General features: G+C 47.7%; 1 protein-coding gene across 3 annotated transcripts in view; it reads right to left on the bottom strand.

Moving 5' to 3' along the window:
• prdm10 (PR domain containing 10) overlaps positions 1-16,441 on the bottom strand; it is a 70,805-nt gene that overhangs the window by 34,528 nt on the left and 19,836 nt on the right. For 2 of the 3 annotated variants that reach the window (XM_082956530.1, XM_082956531.1), the window contains exons 10-12: positions 13,753-13,870; positions 13,479-13,599; positions 5,964-6,260 (exon numbers count right to left, since the gene is read on the bottom strand). In XM_082956530.1, coding sequence (XP_082812656.1) covers positions 5,964-6,260; positions 13,479-13,599; positions 13,753-13,870 — 536 coding nt within the window. The remainder of the gene's footprint in view (positions 1-5,963; positions 6,261-13,478; positions 13,600-13,752; positions 13,871-16,441) is intronic. The other variant, XM_082956532.1, reaches the window with a different exon arrangement.

The following is a 16,441-nucleotide window of genomic DNA, read 5'->3' as shown; positions in this document are numbered from 1 at the left end:
TATGACTACTGGTAACACTACAGACCAGGGCTGTATGACTACTGGTAACACTACAGACCAGGGCTGTATGACTACTGGTAACACTACTGGTAACACTACAGACCAGGGCTGCATGACTACTGGTAACACTACAGACCAGGGCTGCATGACTACTGGTAACACTACAGACCAGGGCTGCATGACTACTGGTAACACTACAGACCAGGGCTGTACGACTACTGGTAACACTACAGACCAGGGCTGTACGACTACTGGTAACACACTACAGACCAGGGCTGTATGACTACTGGTAACACTACAGACCAGGGCTGTATGACTACTGGTAACACTACAGACCAGGGCTGTATGACTACTGGTAACACTACAGACCAGGGCTGTACGACTACTGGTAACACACTACAGACCAGGGCTGTATGACTACTGGTAACACACTACAGACCAGGGCTGTATGACTACTGGTAACACACTACAGACCAGGGCTGTATGACTACTGGTAACACTACAGACCAGGGCTGTATGACTACTGGTAACACTACAGACCAGGGCTGTATGACTACTGGTAACACTACAGACCAGGGCTGTATGACTACTGGTAACACTACAGACCAGGGCTGTGTGACTACTGGTAACACTACAGACCAGGGCTGTATGACTACTGGTAACACTACAGACCAGGGCTGTATGACTACTGGTAACACTACAGACCAGGGCTGTATGACTACTGGTAACACTACAGACCAGGGCTGTGTGACTACTGGTAACACTACAGACCAGGGCTGTGTGACTACTGGTAACACTACTGGTAACACTACAGACCAGGGCTGTGTGACTACTGGTAACACTACTGGTAACACTACAGACCAGGGCTGTGTGACTACTGGTAACACTACTGGTAACACTACAGACCAGGGCTGTGTGACTACTGGTAACACTACTGGTAACACTACAGACCAGGGCTGTATGACTACTGGTAACACTACAGACCAGGGCTGTATGACTACTGGTAACACTACAGACCAGGGCTGTGTGACTACTGGTAACACTACTGGTAACACTACAGACCAGGGCTGTGTGACTACTGGTAACACTACAGACCAGGGCTGTGTGACTACTGGTAACACTACAGACCAGGGCTGTGTGACTACTGGTAACACTACAGACCAGGGCTGTGTGACTACTGGTAACACTACTGGTAACACTACAGACCAGGGCTGTGTGACTACTGGTAACACTACAGACCAGGGCTGTATGACTACTGGTAACACACTACAGACCAGGGCTGTATGACTACTGGTAACACTACAGACCAGGGCTGTGTGACTACTGGTAACACTACAGACCAGGGCTGTGTGACTACTGGTAACACTACAGACCAGGGCTGTGTGACTACTGGTAACACCTACAGACCAGGGCTGTGTGACTACTGGTAACACTACAGACCAGGGCTGTACGACTACTGGTAACACTACAGACCAGGGCTGTGTGACTACTGGTAAACACTACAGACCAGGGCTGTACGACTACTGGTAACACTACAGACCAGGGCTGTATGACTACTGGTAACACTACAGACCAGGGCTGTGTGACTACTGGTAACACTACAGACCAGGGCTGTGTGACTACTGGTAACACTACAGACCAGGGCTGTATGACTACTGGTAACACACTACAGACCAGGGCTGTATGACTACTGGTAACACTACAGACCAGGGCTGTGTGACTACTGGTAACACTACAGACCAGGGCTGTACGACTACTGGTAACACTACAGACCAGGGCTGTATGACTACTGGTAACACTACAGACCAGGGCTGTACGACTACTGGTAACACTACAGACCAGGGCTGTGTGACTACTGGTAACACTACTGGTAACACTACAGACCAGGGCTGTGTGACTACTGGTAACACTACTGGTAACACTACAGAAAAGGGCTGTGTGACTACTGGTAACACTACTGGTAACACTACAGACCAGGGCTGTGTGACTACTGGTAACACTACTGGTAACACTACAGACCAGGGCTGTATGACTACTGGTAACACTACAGACCAGGGCTGTATGACTACTGGTAACACTACAGACCAGGGCTGTATGACTACTGGTAACACTACAGACCAGGGCTGTATGACTACTGGTAACACTACAGACCAGGGCTGTGTGACTACTGGTAACACTACAGACCAGGGCTGTATGACTACTGGTAACACTACAGACCAGGGCTGTATGACTACTGGTAACACTACAGACCAGGGCTGTATGACTACTGGTAACAGACTGGTAACACTACAGACCAGGGCTGTATGACTACTGGTAACACTACTGGTAACACTACAGAAAAGGGCTGTGTGACTACTGGTAACACTACTGGTAACACTACAGACCAGGGCTGTGTGACTACTGGTAACACTACTGGTAACACTACAGACCAGGGCTGTGTGACTACTGGTAACACTACAGACCAGGGCTGTATGACTACTGGTAACACTACAGACCAGGGCTGTATGACTACTGGTAACACTACAGACCAGGGCTGTGTGACTACTGGTAACACTACAGACCAGGGCTGTATGACTACTGGTAACACTACAGACCAGGGCTGTATGACTACTGGTAACACTACAGACCAGGGCTGTACTGACTACTGGTAACACTACAGACCAGGGCTGTATGACTACTGGTAACACTACTGGTAACACTACAGACCAGGGCTGTATGACTACTGGTAACACTACTGGTAACACTACAGACCAGGGCTGTGTGACTACTGGTAACACTACAGACCAGGGCTGTATGACTACTGGTAACACTACAGACCAGGGCTGTATGACTACTGGTAACACTACAGACCAGGGCTGTATGACTACTGGTAACACTACAGACCAGGGCTGTATGACTACTGGTAACACTACAGACCAGGGCTGTATGACTACTGGTAACACTACAGACCAGGGCTGTATGACTACTGGTAACACTACAGACCAGGGCTGTGTGACTACTGGTAACACTACAGACCAGGGCTGTATGACTACTGGTAACACTACAGACCAGGGCTGTACGACTACTGGTAACACTACAGACCAGGGCTGTATGACTACTGGTAACACTACTGGTAACACTACAGACCAGGGCTGTATGACTACTGGTAACACTACAGACCAGGGCTGTATGACTACTGGTAACACACTACAGACCAGGGCTGTATGACTACTGGTAACACTACAGACCAGGGCTGTATGACTACTGGTAACACTACAGACCAGGGCTGTATGACTACTGGTAACACTACAGACCAGGGCTGTATGACTACTGGTAACACTACAGACCAGGGCTGTGTGACTACTGGTAACACTACAGACCAGGGCTGTGTGACTACTGGTAACACACTACAGACCAGGGCTGTGTGACTACTGGTAACACACTACAGACCAGGGCTGTACGACTACTGGTAACACTACAGACCAGGGCTGTATGACTACTGGTAACAACTACAGACCAGGGCTGTATGACTACTGGTAACACTACAGACCAGGGCTGTATGACTACTGGTAACACTACTGGTAACACTACAGACCAGGGCTGTGTGACTACTGGTAACACTACAGACCAGGGCTGTGTGACTACTGGTAACACTACAGACCAGGGCTGTGTGACTACTGGTAACACTACAGACCAGGGCTGTATGACTACTGGTAACACTACAGACCAGGGCTGCATGACTACTGGTAACACTACAGACCAGGGCTGTATGACTACTGGTAACACTACAGACCAGGGCTGTGTGACTACTGGTAACACTACTGGTTACACTACAGACCAGGGCTGTATGACTACTGGTAACACTACAGACCAGGGCTGTATGACTACTGGTAACACTACAGACCAGGGCTGTATGACTACTGGTAACACTACAGACCAGGGCTGTGTGACTACTGGTAACACACTACAGACCAGGGCTGTACGACTACTGGTAACACTACAGACCAGGGCTGTATGACTACTGGTAACACTACAGACCAGGGCTGTACGACTACTGGTAACACTACAGACCAGGGCTGTGTGACTACTGGTAACACTACAGACCAGGGCTGTGTGACTACTGGTAACACTACAGACCAGGGCTGTGTGACTACTGGTAACACTACAGACCAGGGCTGTGTGACTACTGGTAACACTACAGACCAGGGCTGTGTGACTACTGGTAACACTACAGACCAGGGCTGTATGACTACTGGTAACACTACAGACCAGGGCTGTGTGACTACTGGTAACACTACAGACCAGGGCTGTGTGACTACTGGTAACACTACAGACCAGGGCTGTACGACTACTGGTAACAATACAGACCAGGGCTGTATGACTACTGGTAACACTACAGACCAGGGCTGTGTGACTACTGGTAACACTACAGACCAGGGCTGTGTGACTACTGGTAACACTACAGACCAGGGCTGTGTGACTACTGGTAACACTACAGACCAGGGCTGTGTGACTACTGGTAACACTACAGACCAGGGCTGTGTGACTACTGGTAACACTACAGACCAGGGCTGTGTGACTACTGGTAACACTACAGACCAGGGCTGTGTGACTACTGGTAACACTACAGACCAGGGCTGTGTGACTACTGGTAACACACTACAGACCAGGGCTGTACGACTACTGGTAACACTAAAGACCAGGGCTGTGTGACTACTGGTAACACACTACAGACCAGGGCTGTACGACTACTGGTAACACTACAGACCAGGGCTGTATGACTACTGGTAACACTACAGACCAGGGCTGTGTGACTACTGGTAACACTACAGACCAGGGCTGTGTGACTACTGGTAACACTACTGGTAACACTACAGACCAGGGCTGTGTGACTACTGGTAACACTACAGACCAGGGCTCTGTGACTACTGGTAACACTACTGGTAACACTACAGACCAGGGCTGTGTGACTACTGGTAACACTACTGGTAACACTACAGACCAGGGCTGTGTGACTACTGGTAACACTACTGGTAACACTACAGACCAGGGCTGTGTGACTACTGGTAACACTACTGGTAACACTACAGACCAGGGCTGTGTGACTACTGGTAACACTACAGACCAGGGCTGTGTGACTACTGGTAACACTACAGACCAGGGCTGTATGACTACTGGTAACACTACAGACCAGGGCTGTGTGACTACTGGTAACACTACTGGTAACACTACAGACCAGGGCTGTGTGACTACTGGTAACACTACAGACCAGGGCTGTGTGACTACTGGTAACACTACAGACCAGGGCTGTGTGACTACTGGTAACACTACAGACCAGGGCTGTGTGACTACTGGTAACACTACAGACCAGGGCTGTGTGACTACTGGTAACACTACTGGTAACACTACAGACCAGGGCTGTGTGACTACTGGTAACACTACTGGTAACACTACAGACCAGGGCTGTGTGACTACTGGTAACACTACTGGTAACACTACAGACCAGGGCTGTGTGACTACTGGTAACACTACAGACCAGGGCTGCATGACTACTGGTAACACTACAGACCAGGGCTGCATGACTACTGGTAACACTACAGACCAGGGCTGCATGACTACTGGTAACACTACAGACCAGGGCTGCATGACTACTGGTAACACTACAGACCAGGGCTGTATGACTACTGGTAACACTACAGACCAGGGCTGTATGACTACTGGTAACACTACAGACCAGGGCTGCATGACTACTGGTAACACTACAGACCAGGGCTGCATGACTACTGGTAACACTACAGACCAGGGCTGTATGACTACTGGTAACACTACAGACCAGGGCTGCATGACTACTGGTAACACTACAGACCAGGGCTGCATGACTACTGGTAACACTTTTTGTCCTGAAGTTAATTTGTTTTTAAACATTTCAATATGTTTTCTCTTATTTGAACACAGCACAGGGCCTCACCACTCCCCAGTCTTACCCGTATCCTCTTGGCCCGGCGCATGTCTTGGGGGGTGAGGCTGAGGTGAGGTTCTGCCGTGGCGCTGCTCTGGGACGGGTCATCTTTGATGGGGGGTAAGGGTGGGTCGCTGTTGGGGGGTGAGGGGTCTGTTTCTGTGTCGGGGGCCAGGTCCCCTCCAGGGGGGTCTAGTTGTGCCTCTGTCTCCAACCCTCCACCCCTCTCCCCGTCTGTCTCCAGCTCTACCACCTTGAAACCGTTCAGAGCACCGTCTGTTCTCTCCTCGTACGGCAGCTTCCCTACGAACCCCAGGAGCTCCTGTCGCCAGAGACATTCAGATACAGGTCCGTCAGCATGGAGACGAGTGAGAGTCAATGTGGAGGCTATATACAGGGTGTTACGGTACAGAGTCAATGTGGAGGCTATATACAGGGTGTTACGGTACAGAGTCAATGTGGAGGCTATATACAGGGTGTTACGGTACAGAGTCAATGTGGAGGCTATATACAGGGTGTTACGGTACAGAGTCAATGTGGAGGCTATATACAGGGGGTACCGGTACAGAGTCAATGTGGAGGCTATATACAGGGGGTTACCGGTACAGAGTCAATGTGGAGGCTATATACAGGGGGTACCGGTACAGAGTCAATGTGGAGGCTATATACAGGGGGTACCGGTACAATGTGGAGGCAATATACAGGTGGTACCAGTACAGGGTCAATGTGAAGGCTATATACAGGGGGTACTGGTACAGAGTCAATGTGGAGGCTATATACAGGGGGTACCGGTACAGAGTCAATGTGGAGGCTATATACAGGGTGTTACGGTACAGAGTCAATGTAGAGGCTATATACAGGGTGTTACGGTACAGAGTCAATGTGGAGGCTATATACAGGGTGTTACGGTACAGAGTCAATGTGGAGGCTATATACAGGGTGTTACGGTACAGAGTCAATGTGGAGGCTATATACAGGGGGTACCGGTACAGAGTCAATGTGGAGGATATATACAGGGGGTACCGGTACAGAGTCAATGTGGAGGATATATACAGGGGGTACCTGTACAGAGTCAATGTGGAGACTATATACAGGGTGTTACGGTACAGAGTCAATGTGGAGACTATATACAGGGTGTTACGGTACAGAGTCAATGTGGAGGCTATATACAGGGTGTTACGGTACAGAGTCAATGTGGAGGCTATATACAGGGTGTTACGGTACAGAGTCAATGTGGAGGCTATATACAGGGTATTACGGTACAGAGTCAATGTGGAGGCTATATACAGGGTGTTACGGTACAGAGTCAATGTGGAGGCTATATACAGGGTGTTACGGTACAGAGTCAATGTGGAGGCTATATACAGGGTGTTACGGTACAGAGTCAATGTGGAGGATATATACAGGGGGTACCGGTACAGAGTCAATGTGGAGGATATATACAGGGGGTACCTGTACAGAGTCAATGTGGAGACTATATACAGGGGGTACCGGTACAGAGTCAATGTGGAGGCTATATACAGGGTATTACAGTACAGATTCAATGTGGAGGCTATATACAGGGTGTTACGGTACAGAGTCAATGTGGAGGCTATATACAGGGTGTTACGGTACAGAGTCAATGTGGAGGCTATATACAGGGTATTACGGTACAGAGTCAATGTGGAGGCTATATACAGGGGGTACCGGTACAGAGTCAATGTGGAGGCTATATACAGGGGGTACCGGTACAGAGTCAATGTGGAGGCTATATACAGGGGGTACCGGTACAGAGTCAATGTGGAGACTATATACAGGGGGTACCGGTACAGAGTCAATGTGGAGGCTATATACAGGGTGTTACGGTACAGAGTCAATGTGGAGGCTATATACAGGGTGTTACGGTACAGAGTCAATGTGGAGGCTATATACAGGGTGTTACGGTACAGAGTCAATGTGGAGGCTATATACAGGGTGTTACGGTACAGAGTCAATGTGGAGGCTATATACAGGGTGTTACGGTACAGAGTCAATGTGGAGGCTATATACAGGGTGTTACGGTACAGAGTCAATGTGGAGGCTATATACAGGGTGTTACGGTACAGAGTCAATGTGGAGGCTATATACAGGGGGTACCGGTACAATGTGGAGGCAATATACAGGTGGTACCAGTACAGGGTCAATGTGGAGGCTATATACAGGGGGTACCGGTACAGAGTCAATGTGGAGGCTATATACAGGGGGTACCGGTACAGAGTCAATGTGGAGGCTATATACAGGGTGTTACGGTACAGAGTCAATGTAGAGGCTATATACAGGGTGTTACGGTACAGAGTCAATGTGGAGGCTATATACAGGGGGTACCGGTACAGAGTCAATGTGGAGACTATATACAGGGGGTACCGGTACAGAGTCAATGTGGAGGCTATATACAGGGGGTACCGGTACAGAGTCAATGTGGAGGCTATATACAGGGGGTACCGGTACAGAGTCAATGTGGAGGACTATATACAGGGGGTACCGGTACAGAGTCAATGTGGAGGCTATATACAGGGTGTTACGGTACAGAGTCAATGTGGAGGCTATATACAGGGTGTTACGGTACAGAGTCAATGTGGAGGCTATATACAGGGTGTTACGGTACAGAGTCAATGTGGAGGCTATATACAGGGTGTTACGGTACAGAGTCAATGTGGAGGCTATATACAGGGTGTTACGGTACAGAGTCAATGTGGAGGCTATATACAGGGGGTACCGGTACAGAGTCAATGTGGAGGCTATATACAGGGTGTTACGGTACAGAGTCAATGTGGAGACTATATACAGGGTATTACGGTACAGAGTCAATGTGGAAGCTATATACAGGGGGTACCGGTACAGAGTCAATGTGGAGGCTATATACAGGGGGTACCGGTACAGAGTCAATGTGGAGACTATATACAGGGGGTACCGGTACAGAGTCAATGTGGAGGATATATACAGGGTATTACGGTACAGAGTCAATGTGGAGGCTATATACAGGGTATTACGGTACAGAGTCAATGTGGAGGCTATATACAGGGGGTACCGGTACAGAGTCAATGTGGAGGCTATATACAGGGGGTACCGGTACAGAGTCAATGTGGAGGCTATATACAGGGGGTACCGGTACAGAGTCAATGTGGAGACTATATACAGGGGGTACCGGTACAGAGTCAATGTGGAGGCTATATACAGGGTGTTACGGTACAGAGTCAATGTGGAGGCTATATACAGGGTGTTACGGTACAGAGTCAATGTGGAGGCTATATACAGGGTGTTACGGTACAGAGTCAATGTGGAGGCTATATACAGGGTGTTACGGTACAGAGTCAATGTGGAGGCTATATACAGGGGGGTACCGGTACAGAGTCAATATGGAGGCTATATACAGGGGGTACCGGTACAGAGTCAATGTGGAGACTATATACAGGGGGTACCGGTACAGAGTCAATGTGGAGGCTATATACAGGGTATTACGGTACAGAGTCAATGTGGAGGCTATATACAGGGTGTTACGGTACAGAGTCAATGTGGATACTATATACAGGGGGTACCGGTACAGAGTCAATGTGGAGGCTATATACAGGGTGTTACGGTACAGAGTCAATGTGGAGGCTATATACAGGGGGTACCGGTACAGAGTCAATGTGGAGGCTATATACAGGGTGTTACGGTACAGAGTCAATGTGGAGGCTATATACAGGGTGTTACGGTACAGAGTCAATGTGGAGGCTATATACAGGGTATTACGGTACAGAGTCAATGTGGAAGCTATATACAGGGGGTACCGGTACAGAGTCAATGTGGAGGCTATATACAGGGGGTACCGGTACAGAGTCAATTTGGAGACTATATACAGGGGGTACCGGTACAGAGTCAATGTGGAGGCTATATACAGAGTGTTACGGTACAGAGTCAATGTGGAGGCTATATACAGGGGGTAGCGGTACAGAGTCAATGTGCGGGGTACAGGTTAGTAACGAGGCTATATACAGGGGGTACCGGTACAGAGTCAAATGTGCGGGGTACAGGTTAGTCGAGGTCATTTCTACATGTAAGTAGGGGTAAAGTGACTATACATAGATAATAAACAGCAAATAGCAGCAGTGTAAAAACAAAGGTGGAGGGGGCATTTGATTAATTGTTCAGCAGTCTCATGGCTTGGGGGTAGAAGTTAAGGAGCCTTTTGTTCCTAGACTTGGAGCTCCGGTACCTCTTGCCGTACGGTAGCAGAGAGAACAGTCTATGACTTGGGAGACTGGAGTCTATGACAATTTTGTGGGCCTTCCTCTGACACCGCCTGGTATAGAGGTCCTGAATGGCAGGAAGCTTGGCCCCAGTGATGTACTGGGCTGTACACACTACTTTCTGAAGCGCCTTACGGTTGGATGCCGAGCAGTTGCCATACCAGGCGGTGATGCAACCGGTCTGGAGGCTCTCGATTGAGATTGCATCATCTGTGGATCTGTTGTGCCGGTATGCAAACTGGAGTGGGTCTAGGGTTTCCGGGATGATGGTGTTGATGTGAGCCATGACCAGCCTTTCGAAGCACTTCATGGCTACCAACGTGAGTGCTGCGGGGCGGTAGTCATTTAGGCAGGTTACCTTCACTTTCTTGGGCACAGGGACTATGGTGGTCTGTTTGATACATGTAGGTATTACAGACTCGGTCAGGGAGAGGTTGAAAATGTCAGTGAAGACACTTGCCAGTTGGTCCGCACATGCTCGCAGTACACGTCCTGGTAATCCGTCCGCGGCCTTGTGAATATTGACCTGTTTAAAGGTCTTGTGGGGACAATGTAAATAGTCCAGGTAGCCAATTGATTAACTGCTCAAGAGTCTTATGACTTGGGGGTAGAAGCTGTTAAGAAAGCCTTTTTGACCTAGACTTGGCGCTCCGGTACCGCTTTCCGTGCGGTAGTAGAGAGAACAGTCTATGACTAGGGTGGCTGGAGTCCTTGGCAATTTTTTGGGCCTTCCTTTGTTCCTCTGGTACAGATTCCCTGGATGGCAGGAAGTTTGGCCCCAATGATGTGCTTGGCCCCAGTGATGTACTGGGCCATACGCACTACCCTCTGTAGTGCCTTGCGGTCGGAGGCCGAGCAGTTGCCGAACCAGGCAGTTATGCAACCAGTCAGGATGCTCTCGATGGTGCAGCTGTAGAACTTTTGGCATGGGTCCTAAGAGCATCAATCTTTTCAGTCTCCTGTGGGGGAATAGGCGTTGTCGTGCCCTCTTCACGACTGTCTTGGTGTGTTTGGACCATGATAGTTTGTTGGTGATGTGGACACCAACGAACTTGAAGCTCTCAACCTGCTCCACTACAGCCCTGTCGATGACAATGGGGGCGTGCTCGACCCACCTTTTTCTGTAGTCCACAATCATCTCCTAGCCTTTAGCTCGGTGTGGATGTTGTCTGCAATCCATGGCTTCTGGTTGGGAAATGTACGTACGGTCACTGTGGGGAAAACTTTGTCGATGCACTTATTGATGAAGCCGGTGACTGAGGTGGTATACTCCTTAATGCCATTGGATAAATACCGGAACATATTCCAGTCTGTGCTAGGAAAACAGTACTGTAGCGTAGCATCCACGTCATCTTCCGTATTGAGCGAGTCACTGGTACTTCCTACTTTAGTTTTTTTCTTGTAAGCAGGAATCAGGAGGATAGAATTATGGTCAGATTTGCCAAATGGAGGGTGAGGGAGAGCTTTGTATGCATCTCTGTGTGTGGAGTATAGGTGGTCCAGAGTTGATTTTCCTCTGGTTGCACATTTAACATGCTGGTAGAAATTAGGTCCAATGGATTTAAGTTTGCCTGCATTAAAGTCCCCGGCCACTAGGAGCGCAGCTTCTGGATGAGCGTTTTCTTCTTTGCTTATGGCCTTAAACAGCTGGTTGAGTGAGGTCTTAGTGCCAGCTTCGGTTTGTGGTGGTAAATAGACGGCTGCGAATAATATAGATGAGAACTCTCTTGGTAGATAGTGTGGTCTACAGCTTATCATGAGGTGCTCTACCTCTTGGTAGACAGTGTGTCTACAGCTTATCATAAGGTACTCTACCTCTTGGTAGATAGTGTGGTCTACAGCTTATCATAAGGTACTCTACCTCAGGCGAGCAATACCTCGAGACTTCCTTAATATTAGACATCGCGCACCAGCTGTTACTGACCAATAGACACACACCACCACCCCTCGTCTTACAGGACGTAGCTGCTCTGTCCTGCCGATGCACGGAAAACCCAGCCAATTGTATTTTATCGGTGTCGTCGTTCAGCCACGACTCTGTGAAACATAAGAGTTCAGATTTTTTTTTTTTTATGTCCCATTGGTAGGATAGTCTCGAACAGAGCTCATCGTGTTTATTCTCCAGTGATTGCACGTTGGCCAATAGAACGGATGGTTAATTAACCACTCGCCGACGAATTCTCACATGGCAACCCGATCTCCGCCCCCTGTACCTCCGTCGTTTCTTCACGCCAATGATGGGGATTTGGGCCCTGGTCTGGGAGAAACAATCTATCCTTCGCATCAGACTCATTAAAGAAAAATCTTTGTCCAGTTCGAGGGGAGAACTCACTGTTCTCATATCCAGAAGCTCTTTTCAGTCATAAAGAGACGGTAGCAACAACATTTATGTACAAAATAAGTTACAAACAATGCAAGAAAATAAACAAAATAGTACAGTTGGTTAGGAGCCTGTAAAATGGTAGCCATCCCCTCTGGCACCGTTATCAGGCCTGGAGACATTCAGATACAGGTCTATCAGGCCTGGAGACATTCAGATACAGGTCTATCAGGCCTGGAGACATTCAGATACAGGTCTATCAGGCCTGGAGACATTCAGATACAGGTCTATCAGGCCTGGAGACATTCAGATACAGGTCTATCAGGCCTGGAGACATTCAGATACAGGTCTATCAGGCCTGGAGACATTCAGATACAGGTCTATCAGGCCTGGAGACATTCAGATACAGGTCTATCAGGCCTGGAGACATTCAGATACAGGTCTATCAGGCCTGGAGACATTCAGATACAGGTCTATCAGGCCTGGAGACATTCAGATACAGGTCTATCAGGCCTGGAGACATTCAGATACAGGTCTATCAGGCCTGGAGACATTCAGATACAGGTCTATCAGGCCTGGAGACATTCAGATACAGGTCTATCAGGCCTGGAGACATTCAGATACAGGTCTATCAGGCCTGGAGACATTCAGATACAGGTCTCTCAGTATGGAGACATTCAGATACAGGTCTATCAGGCCTGGAGACATTCAGATACAGGTCTATCAGGCCTGGAGACAGAGATTCGTTATCCTTCCTTTTGTCTCTGGACCTTAGGACTCTTTCATGTGTCCCAAATGGTTCCCTTTACCAGCAGTGCACTGCAGGCCCTGGTTAACAGTAGTGCACTGCAGGCCCTGGTTAACAGTAGTGCAATGCAGGCCCTGGTTAACAGTAGTGCACTGCGTAGGGAATAGGAGACCATTTGGGACAGTGTCTCAAAGTAAACTATGACTGTTACACAGTTGTACGTACCGGTGTCTTGTCCCCTGCCGTGGCGATCGAAGGGTCCAACCGGATGAATTTAGGGGGGCGGCCCGGTCTCCTTCCTGTCCCAAACCTCTTCCTGCCACGCCCACGAGCACGCCCCTTTGGTCTGCAGAAACACAGGTTAAAGTCAATCATTCGATCATTCAATTCAATTTACTAAACACATTTTTTACCAAAATCTTCTGACAAACTGTGTTTTACAGGTCAAGGAGAGGACTGTGGGGACGAGGCGAGCGAAGCATTCCAGTGTGCGTGTTACCTGGTGACGTAGTCCAGCTTGTCATCGTGCATGTTGAGGTGCTGCTGTAGCTGTTCTGAACTCATGAAGCGTCTGTTACACTCATAACACGGCCAATTCTTCTCCTGCTCGCGTAACACTGAAAAACGCAACAAGACCAGAGTCATGGGTCTACACTGGTGCACCAGCACATGATTTGGTCGCAACAATTGTTTTATAATATCTTTTAGAATTGATAATGACCTGGGCTGCGTCCCATAATGTGCCTGTATTCCATACAGAAGCAGGCTAATAATGACTAGCCATCTTAGCAGAAGCAGGCTAATAATGACTAGCCATCTTAGCAGAAGCAGGCTAATAATGACTAGCCATCTTAGCAGAAGCAGGCTAATAATGACTAGCCATCTTAGCAGAAGCAGGCTAATAATGACTAGCCATCTTAGCAGAAGCAGGCGAATAATGACTAGCCATCTTAGCAGAAGCAGGCTAATAATGACTAGCCATCTTAGCAGAAGCAGGCTAATAATGACTAGCCATCTAAGCAGAAGCAGGCTAATAATGACTAGCCATCTTAGCAGAACCAGGCTAATAATGACTAGCCATCACAGCAAAACCAGGCTAATAATGACTAGCCATCACAGCAAAACCAGGCTAATAATGACTAGCCATCATACTGAACCAGGCTAATAATGACTAGCCATCTTAGCAGAACCAGGCTAATAATGGCTAGCCATCTTAGCAGGACCAAGCTAATAATGACTAGCCATCTTAGCAGAACTAGGCTAATAATGACTAGCCATCTTAGCAGAACCAGGCTAATAATGACAAGCCATCTTAGCAGAACCAGGCTAATAATGACAAGCCATCACACAGAACCAGGCTAATAATGACTAGCCATCTTACTGAACCAGGCTAATAATGACTAGCCATCTTAGCAGAACCAGGCTAATAATGACTAGCCATCATACTGAACCAGGCTATTAGTGACTAGCCATCTTACTGAACCAGGCTAACAATGACTAGCCATCATACTGAACCAGGCTAATAATGACTAGCCATCATACTGAACCAGGCTAATAATGACTAGCCATCTTACTGAACCAGGCTAACAATGGCTAGCCATCTTACTGAACCAGGCTAACAATGATTAGCCATCATACTGAACCAGGCTAATAATGACTAGCCATCTTAGCAGAACCAGGCTAATAATGACTAGCCATCTTAGCAGAACCAGGCTAATAATGACTAGCCATCTTAGCAGAACCAAGCTAATAATGACTAGCCATCTTAGCAGAACCAAGCTAATAATGACTAGCCATCACACAGAACCAGGCTAATAATGACTAGCAATCTTAGCAGAACCAGGCTAATAATAACTAGCCATCTTAGCAGAACTAGGCTAATAATGACTAGCCATCTTAGCAGAACCAGGCTAATAATGACAAGCCATCACACAGAACCAGGCTAATAATGACTAGCCATCTTACTGAACCAGGCTAATAATGACTAGCCATCTTAGCAGAACCAGGCTAATAATGACTAGCCATCTTACTGAACCAGGCTAACAATGACTAGCCATCATACTGAACCAGGCTAATAATGACTAGCCATCTTACTGAACCAGGCTAACAATGACTAGCCATCATACTGAACCAGGCTAATAATGACTAGCCATCTTACTGAACCAGGCTAACAATGACTAGCCATCATACTGAACCAGGCTAATAATGACTAGCCATCTTACTGAACCAGGCTAACAATGGCTAGCCATCTTACTGAACCAGGCTAACAATGATTAGCCATCATACTGAACCAGGCTAATAATGACTAGCCATCTTAGCAGAACCAGGCTAATAATGACTAGCCATCTTAGCAGAACCAGGCTAATAATGACTAGCCATCTTAGCAGAACCAAGCTAATAATGACTAGCCATCTTAGCAGAACCAAGCTAATAATGACTAGCCATCTTAGCAGAACCAAGCTAATAATGACTAGCCATCACACAGAACCAGGCTAATAATGACTAGCAATCTTAGCAGAACCAGGCTAATAATAACTAGCCATCTTAGCAGAACTAGGCTAATAATGACTAGCCATCTTAGCAGAACCAGGCTAATAATGACTAGCCATCATACAGAACCAGGCTAATAATGACTAGCAATCTTAGCAGAACCAGGCTAATAATAACTAGCCATCTTAGCAGAACTAGGCTAATAATGACTAGCCATCTTAGCAGAACCAGGCTAATAATGACTAGCCATCATACTGAACCAGGCTAATAATGACTAGCCATAACACAGAACCAGGCTAATAATGACTAGCCATCTTAGCAGGACCAGGCTAATAATAACTAGCCATCTTCTAAATGAGCATGCCCTTGTGTTCCTGTATTTAAAAGGAGCATGCCCTTGTGTTCCTGTATTTAAAAGGAGCATGCCCTTGTGTTCCTGTATTTAAAATAGCATGCCCTTGTGTTCCTGTATTTAAAGGAGCATGCCCTTGTGTTCCTGTATTTAAAAGGAGCATGCCCTTGTGTTCCTGTATTTAAAAGGAGCATGCCCTTGTGTTCCTGTATTTAAAAGGAGCATGCCCTTGTGTTCCTGTATTTAAAAGGAGCATGCCCTTGTGTTCCTGTATTTAAAAGGAGCATGCAAGTTTATAATGCGTGCATAATTTCAATAGTAGGTGATTTTTTTCTTTCATATGCGG

This window comes from Salmo salar, chromosome 09 (genome assembly GCF_965601325.2).
Source record: "Salmo salar chromosome 09, fSalSal1, whole genome shotgun sequence".
NCBI lineage: Eukaryota > Metazoa > Chordata > Actinopteri > Salmoniformes > Salmonidae > Salmo > Salmo salar.
This window is presented reverse-complemented; position numbering and strand designations above follow the sequence as displayed.